The sequence below is a fragment of the Pristiophorus japonicus genome, unplaced genomic scaffold, assembly GCF_044704955.1.
Source record: "Pristiophorus japonicus isolate sPriJap1 unplaced genomic scaffold, sPriJap1.hap1 HAP1_SCAFFOLD_281, whole genome shotgun sequence".
Classification (NCBI taxonomy): domain Eukaryota; kingdom Metazoa; phylum Chordata; class Chondrichthyes; family Pristiophoridae; genus Pristiophorus; species Pristiophorus japonicus.
In genome coordinates, this window is record NW_027252571.1 from 388,708 (window position 1) to 401,745 (window position 13,038).

General features: G+C 57.9%; 1 protein-coding gene across 1 annotated transcript; it reads right to left on the minus strand.

Annotated features, from left to right (window-relative positions):
• Window positions 1-7,118: 7,118 nt before the first annotated feature.
• LOC139247678 (complement C1r subcomponent-like) lies at window positions 7,119-9,771 on the minus strand. Its single transcript, XM_070871761.1, has 2 exons — window positions 9,678-9,771; window positions 7,119-7,951 (listed from the first exon to the last, which is right to left on the minus strand). Exons 1-2 carry the CDS (start codon window positions 9,769-9,771, stop codon window positions 7,119-7,121), a joined length of 927 nt encoding a protein of 308 aa, XP_070727862.1.
• Between the last annotated feature and the right edge of the window lie 3,267 nt (window positions 9,772-13,038).

The following is a 13,038-nucleotide window of genomic DNA, read 5'->3' on the forward strand; positions in this document are numbered from 1 at the left end:
AGTGACGTACTGCGCTGTCGGAGGGACAGTACTGAGGGAGCACCGCACTGTCGGAAGGGCAGTACTGAGGGAGCGCCACACTGTTGGAGGAGCAGTACTGAGGGAGCGCGGCACTGTCGGAGGGGCAGTACTGAGGGAGCGACATACTGCACTGTCGGAGGGGCAGTACTGAGGGATCGCCGCACTGTCGGAGGGGCAGTACTGAGGGTGCTCCGCACAGTCGGAGGGACTGTACTGAGGGAGTGCTGCACTGTCGGAGCTGCAGTACTGAGGGAGCGCCGTACTGCGCTGTCGGAGGGGCACTACTGAGGGAGCAACGCACTGTTGAAGGGCAGTACTGAGGGAGCGCCGCACTACGCTGTCAGAGGGGCAGTACTGAGGGAGTGCCGCAGTGTCGGAGGGGCGGTACTGAGGGAGTGTTGCACTGTTGGAGGGACAGTACTGAGGGAGCACCGCATTGTCGGAGGGGCAGTACTGAGGGAGTGCCGTACTGCGCTGTCGGAGGGGCAGTACTGAGGGAGCGCCGCACTGTCGGAGGGACAGTACTGAGGGAGTGCCGCACTGTCGGAGAGGCAGTACTGAGGGAGCGACATACTGCGCTGTCGGAGGGGCAGTACTGAGGGAGCACCGCACTGTTGGAGGGGCAGTACTGAGGGAGTGCCACACTGTGCTGTCGGAGGGGCAGTACTGAGGGAGCGCTGTTCTGTCAGAGGGGCAGTACTGAGGGAGCGCCGCACTGTCGGAGCTACAATACTAAGGGAGTGCTGCGCTGTTGGAGGGGCTGTACTGAGGGAGTGCCGCACTGTGCTGTCGGAGGGGCAGTACTGAGGGAGCACCGCACTGTTGGAGGGGCAGTACTGACGGAGTGCTGCACTGTCACAGGAGCAGTACCAAGGGAGCGCCGCACTGTCGGAAGGGCAGTACTGAGGGAGCGCCGTTCCGCACTGTCGGAGGGGCAGTACTGAGGGAGCACCGCTCTGTCGGAGAGGCAGTACTGAGGGAGTGACGTACTGCGCTGTCGGAGGGACAGTACTGAGGGAGCACCACACTGTCGGAGGGGGAGTAGTGAGGGAGCGCCGCACTGTCGGAGGGGCAGGACTGAGGGAGCGCCGCACTGTCGGAGGGGCAGTACTGAGGGAGCGCCGCACTGTCGGAGGGGCAGTACTGAGGGAGCGCCGCACTATCGGAGGGGCAGTACTGAGGGAGCGCCGCACTGTGCTGTTGGAGGGGCAGTACTGAGGGAGTGCTGCACTGTCACAGGGGCAGTACTGAGGGAGCGCCGCACTGTCGGAGGGGCAGTACTGAGGGAGCGCCGCACTGTCGGAGGGGCAGTACTGAGGGAGCGCCGCACTGTCGGAGGGGCAGTACTGAGGGAGCGCCGCACTGTCGGAGGGGCAGTACTGAGGGAGCGCCGCACTGTGCTGTTGGAGGGGCAGTACTGAGGGAGTGCTGCACTGTCACAGGGGCAGTACTGAGGGAACGCCGCACTGTCGGAGGGGCAGTACTGAGGGAGCGCCACGCTGTCAGAGGGGCTGTACTGAGGGAGCGCCGCACTGTCGGAGGGGCAGTACTGAGCGAGTGCCGCACTGTTGGAGGGGCAGTACTGAGGGAGCTCCGCACAGTCAGAGGGGCAGTACTGAGGGAGTGCCGCACTGTGGGAGGGGCAGTACTGAGGGAGCACCGCACTGTCGGAGCTGCAGTACTGAGGGAGCGCCGTACTGCGCTGTCTGATGGGCAGTACTGAGGGAGTGCTGCACTGTCGGAGGGGCAGTACTGAGGGAATGCCGCACTGTCGGAGGGGCAGTACTGAGGGAGTGCCGCACTGTCGGAGGGGCAGTACTGAGGGAGTGCCGCACTGTCGGAGGGGCAGTACTGAGGGAGTGCCGCACTGTCGGAGGGAAAGTACTGAGGGAGTGCTTCACTGTCGGAGGGGCAGTACTGAGGGAGTGCCGCACTGTCGGTGGGGCAGTACTGAGGGAGTGCCGCACTGTCGGAGGGGCAGTACTGAGGGAGCGCCGCACTGTCGGAGAGGCGGTACTGAGGAAGTGCTGTTCTGTTGGAGGGGCAGTACTGAGGGAGCGCCATTCTGTCGGAGGGCGGGTACTGAGGGAATGCCGTACTGTCAGAGGGGCAGTACTGAGGGAGCGCCGCACTGTTGGAGGGGTGGTACTGAGGGAGCGCTGCACATGTGGGCAGAACAGTGGCAAATGGAATTCACTCTGGAGAAGTGTGATGGAATGCATTTGGGGAGGGCTACAAGGCAAGGGATTACACATTAAATGGTAGGACACTGAGAAGTGTAGAGGAACAGAGGGACCTTGGAGTGCAGGTCCACAGATCCATGACAGTAGCAGGCCAGGTAGCTAAGGTGGTTAAGAAGGCATAAGGAATACTTGCCTTTATTACTCGAGGCATGGAATATAAGAGCAGGGAGGGTTATGCTTGAACTGTATAAAACACAGGTTAGGCCACAGCTAGAGTACTGCGTGCAGTTCTGGTCACCACATGACAGGAAACGTGATTGCACTGGAGAGGGTGTCGAGGAGATTTATGACGATGTTGCCAGGACTGGAGAATTTTAGCCATGAGGAAAGGCTGGGGGGGCCTGAGGCTGAGGGGAGACCTGATTGAGGTGTATAAAATGATGAGGGGCCTGGATAGAGTGGACAGGACGGACCTGTTTCCCTGGGCAGAGGTGTCAACAACTAGGAGGCAGAGATTGAAAGTAATTGGCGGTGGGGGGGGGTTTAGAGGGGAGGGTGGTGGGGGTCTGGGGCAGGGTCTGGAACTCACGGCCTGAAAGGGTGGTAGAGGCAGAAACCCTCCCCACATTTGGCAGGCAGTGCACCTTGAAGTGCCGTAAGCTACAGGGCCACGGAGCGAGAGCGGGATAGTGGGATTAGGCGCTATATAATTGCAAGTTGTTGCCGTTGTGTGACACACAAGTCAGGCAATGATGGGGGAAATCATGCCAGGGGTCAGTGTAAGAGTTGACAAGCAGATCAAAGAACGCTGACTGTATACACAGGTTGGGCCCCAGCTGGGGCATTTGAGGGCAATTTTGGGCACCACACTTGAAGAAGGACATCAAGGCCTTGGAGAGCATCAGCGGGTAACAGTCACTACCCATCCAACGGGCTTCACTGGCGTGTTAAGGGTTTTGGGACATGTTGAGATCATGAAAAAGCTGTAGAAATGCAAGTCCGATATCAACGGCAATATTCAGGTCCTACATTGAGACTGGGGCGGGGGTTCATGACCCTGTAACATTTCTCGAAGTCGGACTTACGGAAATTCTAAAAAGAACACACAGGGTTTGAACGTTTTATTAATCTGGAAAGAGTTTACAGTATTCCGCAAGACAAGCTGATAATTTGTTGTATTCCATTACCTCTGTGCAATCTTATGAGTAAATAAGCACAACAATCAGATTTAGCTTGAGGAGTCACATTTCAGGGGCGAATCCCACAGTTGGGGACATGAGGAGTTCCCACAGTCTGGGGGGAGGGGGTGAGAAGTCCCTACAGTTTGGGGGGGGGTTGAGGAGTCCCATAGTTTGGGAAGTGTGGAGTTCCACAGTTTGGGGGGAGGAGTCCCACAGTTTGGGGGGGGTGAGGAGTCCCACAGTTTGGACGGGTGAGGAGACCCACAGTTTGGGGGGGGGGGGGTGAGGAGACCCACAGTTTGCGGGGGGGGGGGGTGGTGAGGAGTCCCAGAGTTTGGGGGATGAGGAATCCCACAGTTTGAAGGAAGTGGGGAGTCCCATAGTTTTGGAGGTGAGGTGCCCACAGTTTGGAGGGGGAGGGGCACAGTGAGGAGTCCCACAGTTTGGGGGGGTGAGGAGTCCCACAGTTTGGGGGGGTGAGGAGTCCCACAGTTTGGGGGGGTGAGGAGTCTCACAGTTTGGAAGGGGTGAGGAGTCCCACAGTTTGGGGGGGTGAGGAGTCTCACAGTTTGGGGGGGTGAGGAGTCCCACAGTTTGGGGGGGTGAGGAGTCTCACAGTTTGGGGGGGGTGAGGAGTCTCACAGTTTGGAAGGGGTGAGGAGTCTCACAGTTTGGGGGGGTGAGGAGTCTCACAGTTTGGGGGGGTGAGGAGTCCCACAGTTTGGGGGGGTGAGGAGTCTCACAGTTTGGGGGGGGTGAGGAGTCTCACAGTTTGGAAGGGGTGAGGAGTCTCACAGTTTGGGGGGGTGAGGAGTCCCACAGTTTGGGGGGGTGAGGAGTCTCACAGTTTGGGGGGGTGAGGAGTCCCACAGTTTGGGGGGTGAGGAGTCTCACAGTTTGGGGGGGGTGAGGAGTCTCACAGTTTGGGGGGGTGAGGAGTCTCACAGTTTGGGGGGGTGAGGAGTCTCACAGTTTGGGGGGGGTGAGGAGTCCCACAGTTTGGGGGGGTGAGGAGTCTCACAGTTTGGGGGGGGGTGAGGAGTCTCACAGTTTGGGGGGGTGAGGAGTCTCACAGTTTGGGGGGGGTGAGGAGTCTCACAGTTTGGGGGGGTGAGGAGTCTCACAGTTTGGGGGGGTGAGGAGTCTCACAGTTTGGGGGGTGAGGAGTCTCACAGTTTGGGGGGGGTGAGGAGTCTCACAGTTTGGGGGGGGTGAGGAGTCTCACAGTTTGGGGGGGGTGAGGAGTCCCACAGTTTGGGGGGGTGAGGAGTCCCACAGTTTGGGGGGGTGAGGAGTCTCACAGTTTGGGGGGGTGAGGAGTCTCACAGTTTGGGGGGGTGAGGAGTCTCACAGTTTGGGGGGGTGAGGAGTCTCACAGTTTGGGGGGGGTGAGGAGTCTCACAGTTTGGGGGGGGTGAGGAGTCTCACAGTTTGGGGGGGGTGAGGAGTCTCACAGTTTGGGGGGGGTGAGGAGTCCCACAGTTTGGGGGGGGTGAGGAGTCTCACAGTTTGGGGGGGTGAGGAGTCCCACAGTTTGGGGGGGGTGAGGAGTCTCACAGTTTGGGGGGGTGAGGAGTCCCACAGTTTGGGGGGGGTGAGGAGTCCCACAGTTTGGGGGGGTGAGGAGTCTCACAGTTTGGGGGGGTGAGGAGTCTCACAGTTTGGGGGGGTGAGGAGTCTCACAGTTTGGGGGGGGTGAGGAGTCCCACAGTTTGGGGGGGTGAGGAGTCTCAGTTTGGGGGGGGTGAGGAGTCCCACAGTTTGGGGGGGTGAGGAGTCTCACAGTTTGGGGGGGGTGAGGAGTCCCACAGTTTGGGGGGGGTGAGGAGTCTCACAGTTTGGGGGGGTGAGGAGTCTCACAGTTTGGGGGGGGTGAGGAGTCTCACAGTTTGGGGGGGTGAGGAGTCTCAGTTTGGGGGGGGTGAGGAGTCTCACAGTTTGGGGGGGTGAGGAGTCTCAGTTTGGGGGGGGTGAGGAGTCCCACAGTTTGGGGGGGTGAGGAGTCTCACAGTTTGGGGGGGGTGAGGAGTCCCACAGTTTGGGGGGTGAGGAGTCTCACAGTTTGGGGGGGGTGAGGAGTCTCACAGTTTGGGGGGGGGGTGAGGAGTCCCACAGTTTGGGGGGGGTGAGGAGTCCCACAGTTTGGGGGGGTGAGGAGTCTCACAGTTTGGGGGGGGTGAGGAGTCTCACAGTTTGGGGGGGTGAGGAGTCTCACAGTTTGGGGGGGGTGAGGAGTCCCACAGTTTGGGGGGGGGAGGAGTCTCACAGTTTGGGGGGGTGAGGAGTCCCACAGTTTGGGGGGGTGAGGAGTCTCACAGTTTGGGGGGGGTGAGGAGTCTCACAGTTTGGGGGGGTGAGGAGTCTCACAGTTTGGGGGGGGTGAGGAGTCTCACAGTTTGGGGGGGTGAGGAGTCTCACAGTTTGGGGGGGTGAGGAGTCTCACAGTTTGGGGGGGTGAGGAGTCTCACAGTTTGGGGGGGTGAGGAGTCTCACAGTTTGGGGGGGGTGAGGAGTCCCACAGTTTGGGGGGGTGAGGAGTCTCACAGTTTGGGGGGGGTGAGGAGTCTCACAGTTTGGGGGGGTGAGGAGTCTCACAGTTTGGGGGGGGTGAGGAGTCCCACAGTTTGGGGGGGTGAGGAGTCTCACAGTTTGGGGGGGGTGAGGAGTCCCACAGTTTGGGGGGGTGAGGAGTCTCACAGTTTGGGGGGGTGAGGAGTCTCACAGTTTGGGGGGGGTGAGGAGTCCCACAGTTTGGGGGGGTGAGGAGTCTCACAGTTTGGGGGGGTGAGGAGTCTCACAGTTTGGGGGAGGTGAGGAGTCTCACAGTTTGGGGGGGGTGAGGAGTCTCACAGTTTGGGGGGGTGAGGAGTCCCACAGTTTGGGGGGGTGAGGAGTCTCACAGTTTGGGGGGGTGAGGAGTCTCACAGTTTGGGGGAGGTGAGGAGTCTCACAGTTTGGGGGGGGTGAGGAGTCTCACAGTTTGGGGGGGTGAGGAGTCTCACAGTTTGGGGGGGGTGAGGAGTCTCACAGTTTGGGGGGGGTGAGGAGTCTCACAGTTTGGGGGGGTGAGGAGTCCCACAGTTTGGGGGGGGTGAGGAGTCTCACAGTTTGGGGGGGGTGAGGAGTCCCACAGTTTGGGGGGGTGAGGAGTCTCACAGTTTGGGGGGGTGAGGAGTCTCACAGTTTGGGGGAGGTGAGGAGTCTCACAGTTTGGGGGGGGTGAGGAGTCTCACAGTTTGGGGGGGGTGAGGAGTCCCACAGTTTGGGGGGGTGAGGAGTCTCACAGTTTGGGGGGGTGAGGAGTCTCACAGTTTGGGGGGGTGAGGAGTCTCACAGTTTGGGGGGGTGAGGAGTCTCACAGTTTGGGGGGGTGAGGAGTCTCACAGTTTGGGGGGTGAGGAGTCTCACAGTTTGGAGGGGTGAGGAGTCTCACAGTTTGGAGGGGTGAGGAGTCTCACAGTTTGGGGGGGTGAGGAGTCTCACAGTTTGGGGGGGTGAGGAGTCTCACAGTTTGGGGAGGGGTGAGGAGTCTCACAGTTTGGAGGGGTGAGGAGTCTCACAGTTTGGAGGGGTGAGGAGTCTCACAGTTTGGGGGGGGTGAGGAGTCCCACGGGGGGGGGGGGGGGTGCCATCTACTCCTGAGGTGTGATAATTACTCCATTACCCGTGTGTAATCTTATTAGTAAATAAACACAACGGCCAGATTTAGCCTGAAGCGTCCCCGCAGCCCATCCTAGGGGTGCGCGGCCATGACCTCGTTGATCCAATGGAGATAACGGGACACCCGGGTGTAGACCCCGTACCGCCCCGGCCGCCCGCACCCTATGCCCCAGGACACGATGCCCAGCAGGTGCCAGTCCCCCGAGCGTGGGTGGGGGACCAGGAGGCCTCCGCCCGTGTCCCCCCCGCAGGCGTCCCTCCCGCCCTCGGGCAGCCCGGCGCAGAACATGTTGTCGGTGACCACCGGCTGCCGCCCCCCGATCCGGGCCGTGCGGAGCGACTGCCGGCACGCGTGCTGCCCGACCAGGGGGAGCGGCGCGTAGCGCAGCTGGTCTCGCAGGAAGTAGTTGTCCGCCAGCCCCCAGCCCGCCACGTAGCCCACCCGCCCCGGCCGGAAGAGCAGGGCTCCCTCGCCGGGCCCGGGCATGCAAGCGGGCATCTCCTCCGCTTGGCCCCCCTGCCCCGCCCCGCCCGGACGCAGCTTAATCAACGCGATGTCGTGGTCAAAGTCGTGGAGTTCCTCGCCGAAGCCCGGATGCACGGCGATGACCTCAATCCCCGGGCCCTCGCGCGCCAGCAGCCCCCGCAGGCCGGTGCCCCCTCCCCCGCCCGCCGTGCGGACCCGGGTGGTGGCCCGCAGCCGCTGCACGCTGGGCCGGGCCGCCCCCTTGGGGTAGAGGGTGTGGGCGGCGGTCAGCACCCAGCCCCCGCCCAGCAGCGTGCCTCCCGCCCGGCCACCCACTCGGGTCACCACCAGCACGTGCCAGGGGAAGCTGCCCTCCCGCGCCAGGCTGCCGCCCAGGATTCGCTGAACGCCCGTCGCTGGGTACGATGGTCGGCCACACACTGCGAGGGGGGGAGAGAGAAAGGGGGACGGGGGGGGGCGAGGGGGGAGAGAAAAGGTGTCAGCCAGTCATTGTACTGTAGGCAGAGGGAGAGACAGAAAGGAGAGAGACGGAGGGAGAGAGGGAGAGGGAGCGAAAGAGAGAGAATGAATGAGAGAGGGAGAGAGGCAGACAGAGAGTGGGAGTTGAAGAATGAGAGTCAGAGAGAGACAGAAAGATGGAGAGAAAGAGAGAGAGGGAGAGATAGGGAGAGAGTGAGACAGGGAGAGGGAGAGATAGAGAGACAGAGAGAGGGAGAGATAGAAAGGAGAGAGACGGAGGGAGAGAGGGAGAGGGAGCGAAAGAGAGAGAATGAATGAATGAATGAATGAGAGAGGGAGAGATAGTGAGAGAGAGAGAGGCAGACAGAGAGTGAGAGTTCAAGAATGAGAGTCAGAGAGAGACAGAAAGATGGAGAGACAGAGAGAGAGGGAGAGAGTGAGAGAGGCAGACAGAGAGTGAGAGTTCAAGAATGAGAGTCAGAGAGAGACAGAAAGATAGAGAGACAGAGAGAGAGGGAGAGATAGAGAGAAAGAGAGACAGAGAGCGGGAGAGGGAGAGATAGAGAGACAAAGAGAGGGAGAGATAGAAAAAGTGGGAATTCAAGAATGAGAGTCAAAGAGAGAGACAGAGATAGAGAGACAAAGAGTTAGAGAGAGTGGGAATTCAAGAAGGAGGGAGAGCGTCAGAGAGATAGAGAGACAGAGAGAGGGAGAGATAGAGAGACAGAGAGGGAGAGATAGAGAGAGAGATAGAGAGACAAAGAGAGGGAGAGATAGAGAGAGGGAGAATTCAAGAATGAGAGTCAGAGATGAGAGACGGAGAGAGGGAGAGATGGAGAGAGACAAGAGAGAGGCAGAGGGAGCGATAGAGAAAGAGATAGAGAGACAAAGAGAGGGAGAGATAGAGAGAGTGGGAATTCAAGAATGAGAGTCAGAGATGAGAGACGGAGAGAGGGAGAGATGGAGAGAGTGGGAAAGAAAATGGTGAGCGAGTAGGGGGAGTGAGGGAGAGCAAGGGAAAGTTAATGAGGCAAAGAGCGAGGGAAAGCAGAAAGAGAGGGAGAGAGTGAGGGACAGAGAGAGAGAGAGACAGAAAGAGAGAGAGAAAGTGAGAGACAGAGAGAGAGACAGAAAGAGAAAGACAGAGAGGGAGAGAGTGAGAGACAGAGAGAGAGACAGAAAGGGAGAGACAGAGGGCTAGAACCTCCACTCTTTTTTGCATGCTTAACGCCCATTTTACCGCTGAAATGACGTATAATGCCCAGATATCGCCTATTTTAGCACAAAGTGGAAACTGACGGGTATTTTTTTGGAAACTTTTCGTGGAGCGTTACTTTCCCCATGTGCTTAACGCTGGGAAAAAATATGACCGCCCGCCCACTTTTTTGGGGCGGAATCATGAGAATGGGCAAATTCAACGCCCATAATATCGGCCAGCGTTAATTCCCGCATGGGTTTAAAGCTGAGATTCAATAACACCACCCGCCCTCGCAAAGAGCATATTTACCGAAACTAGCAGCCAACGCGATCGCCCAGCGTCAATTTCACCACCTCGCCCAAAAAACCACCCAGAATAAGTGGAACTAACCGGAACTAATCACAGCGTTATGGACGCCATGTTCCCGATCACATGTCACGGCCTTTAAAAGGCCGCTGTGCTTCAACCTCGGGGGAGTTCAGCTGTACTCTGCAGGTCGTTGGAGTTGATGTGAACATCTCCACAAACATCTTGGCCACACTGTGACCGATTGGAATTGAAGAGGTGTCTTCGTCGGGACATTCCTTGCTAGTGACCAATCGGTGGAAGACACAGAGCTATTGCAATGGGGCCTGTCCTCTCTCACCCTCTCTTGGTGACCAATGGCGTGCAGCAGACTCGAGATGGCCGAAGGAACGCTCCACTGCACTGTGTGCCCAATGTACGAAGTGACAGACTGACGAGGAGGACCAGACGTTACACCCCCCGCAAGTACAAGGAGAAACATTCTTACCTCGACTTGCCCAACACCACCTGCCTTCGGAGACTGCGCTTCCACAAGGAGGTCATCACTGAGGTATGCCAGCTCTCCCCCCGGGGTCTGTGATACAGACACACTGTGCCAAAAACTGGGAAGAGCGTACCGCCAAAGTGAAGCAAAAACTGGGATGGTGGAAGCTGTGCTCCCTCTCCGCGGCAGGCAAGAACCTGGTCATCAGGCGTTGAGGTGCTCTCGGGGTTGCTGTACGTGGCGCAGGTCTGGCCCATCTCTCGCTCCTGAGCCGCGACAGTCACCCGGGCCGTCTTCCACTTTGTCCGGCGGTCCAAAAGGGACCGTGTCCGCAGGAGACGCGAACGTACAAATCTCTGGGCAGTGGAGGAAAGGACGTTCCGGACGTGGGCCCTCATCCTGACGGCCACCTTTGTGTGCGGCTGCACCAAGCTGTGCACAGACCCCCGGTACGCAAACACCGAGTGTCACTGCGTGCTGAGGTTCTACCTGTCCCCGGTGTTGCGAAGGATGGGTCTGGCCACGCTGCCGTGAAACGCCCCCACCAGCTGGACCAGGCCTGTCCACCTGTCCTTCGTGGGAAAGTTTTTCAGAAAAAAACCCCTTTGACCACAAGGCCGTCAAACAGCGGTCAGCACGTAAGGTCCTGGACGCCCTTCGGAAGAAGGAGAGGGTGGTACCCGGTCGGGTGGTTCCCCGAGCGGACTGTCGAACTCGTCTGGCAGAACGTCTCATCGCCAGAGCTTTCACACACGCACCAAGACGGAGCTTGGTTGGCGGTGAGGAGGGCCCTACCCGTCAGAGCGTTCAAGCACAGCCGGGGTTTCAGAGACACGGCACGGTGCCCCCGGGCCGGCTGCGGGGCGGGCGAGACTGTCGCCCATCTCCTTCAGGATTGTCCCTTCGCGAGGCAGGTCTGGAAGGAGACGCAGTGGTTTGCTGTCGAGGTCCATCCCGAGCAGCTCCGTAACACAGGACTCGGTGCTCCGCGGGCTGGTCCCAGGGACACACACCGAGACAGACATCACCTGCTGCTGGAGGGCCATCAACTCGGTCAAAGACGCTCTTTGGTCTTGCCGAAACCTGCCGGTCTTCCAGAGCAAGGAGATGTCCACGTCTGCGTGTTGCAGACTGGCACAATCCAAGATCCAGGATTACGTGCTAAGGGACGCACTTAAAATTGGGAAGGGCCACAGTTTAAAGCCCTTCTGTCACGGTAAACCCAGGGGCTGGAATCAGTACAAACCCCCCTCGGGCCGTACTTGTAAACTTTCTGTCTACATAGAGCACCATGATCTGTAAACACCTGTGTAGTGTCATGTATAATGCAAGTTCTGTTTAGTAATGTATGTTGCAAAGAAATGTAACTGTACCCTCACCCATTCCGTGCACCGTATAGTGCCACATGCAACGTAATATGATGACTGTATTACAATGTATCCTGGATTGTACTGAATTGTACCTCGAAATGTAAAGCAAGCAAATCTATTGAACGGAACTGCCGTTAGCATCCAAATGTATTGTACGGGATTGCTGACTGCATCCAAATGGACTGAACTGCCTTCCAATGTATCGTGCAAATTTTTATATGAATAAAGTATGTTTTGAAATAAAAACAAGTAAATAAATAAAAATGCCAGCTGATAAAGGCAGATCTGCAGCCTGCCAGCACCATCAGTACTCCACTGTCCGTCGAGTCAAAGTCACCGCGGCACTGTCGTTCTACGCCTCGGTTTCTTTTCAGGAGACATTTGCGGACTTTCTCAGCATGCCACACATTGCTGCATTAGACAGGTCACAGAAGCCCTGTTCGCATGCAGCTTCCCTATGACCAGGGAGGCACCGAGTGAGAGGTCTCGAGGATTCCCCAGAATTGCAAACTTCCCCAACGTGCAGGGAGCAATAGACTGTACGCACATCACGATGCGGGCACCTTTTCAGGATGCAGAGGTTTTCAGGAACCGCAAGGGATTCCAGTCCCTGAATGTCCAACTGGTTGTCGACCACCAGCAAATTATACTGGCAGTGAATGCTCAATTTCCGGGCAGCATCCATGATGCGCACATCCTGCGTGAGAGCACTGTTTCTGACTTGTTTAACCATCAGTCACAAGGTCAATGCTGGATGCTTAGTGACAAAGGATATGGCCTCGCCACCTGGCTGATGACCCTCCCCTGCATGACACCCACTGCGAAGCCGACAGGCGATACGATGAGAACCACAGAGCAACTCGCAATATCGTGGAGAAAACCATTGGAGTGCTGAAACAGCTCTTTAGATGCCTGGACCACTCAGGAGGCGAGCTCCAATACCACCCTGAGCAGGTAGCTCAATTCGTGGCGGTGTGCTCCATACTGCACAACTTGGCTATCAGGAGGGGACAAGAACTGCCTGATGAGTCTGACAGTCCACCTCACCAGAGAGAAGAAGAGGAGGGCGAGGAAGCGAACGCTGACATCGGCCCAGACAATCAGGCTGACGCTGAAGCCATGCCCCCACCCCCCTGTCGATCGCATGAAAGGGCCCACGGTGACATGATAGCTGCAAGAGCCTTATGTCAGGAGCTCATCAATGAGCGCTTTGCCTGAAAGAATGTTGGTGTTATTTACAAGGCTGACACACTGCTGGGTGTGCAGGTGATACATCAATGGTGGACATCACCTTGCTGATAATTAAAGTTTACGTTAATTGAAGTTAAGTGTAATTATACCCTTTGATGTTAAGGAAACACCAGCGTGTAACGGTGCAGCTACCTGAGCCAATGCGCGACAAGATTTTGTTAAATAAAAAACATTTAAACCGAACATTAGTCTGAAATCATCAGCATTTCTGTACAAACCAACCCTTCGCCCCCCCCCCTCCCCCCTGGCTTCTCCCCACCTCTACCCCTTCCCCTTCCCCTCCTGACTCCAAGCCGCCTGGCCGAGGAGTTCCTCAGGCGATGGTGGTGATGGCCAAAACGCTGCTTGGACTGATGCGGGAGAGGACAGTCCCGAGGTGGGAACGTGCTCCCAGCCAGAAGCAAGATGTTGCTGCTGGCTCTCATGTGTGGTTGGCAA

What these genes read in the sequence shown, in the direction of transcription:
- LOC139247678 (XM_070871761.1), bottom strand. Translation starts at nt 9,771, where the DNA reads ATGTCCCGACGAAGACACCTCTTCAATTCCAATCGGTCACAGTGTGGC. An exon ending in CAACTCCAACGACCTGCAGA is followed by an intron (nt 7,952 to 9,677) that starts GTACAGCTGAAC and finishes CCCCCCTCGCAG; the next exon opens with TGTGTGGCCGACCATCGTAC.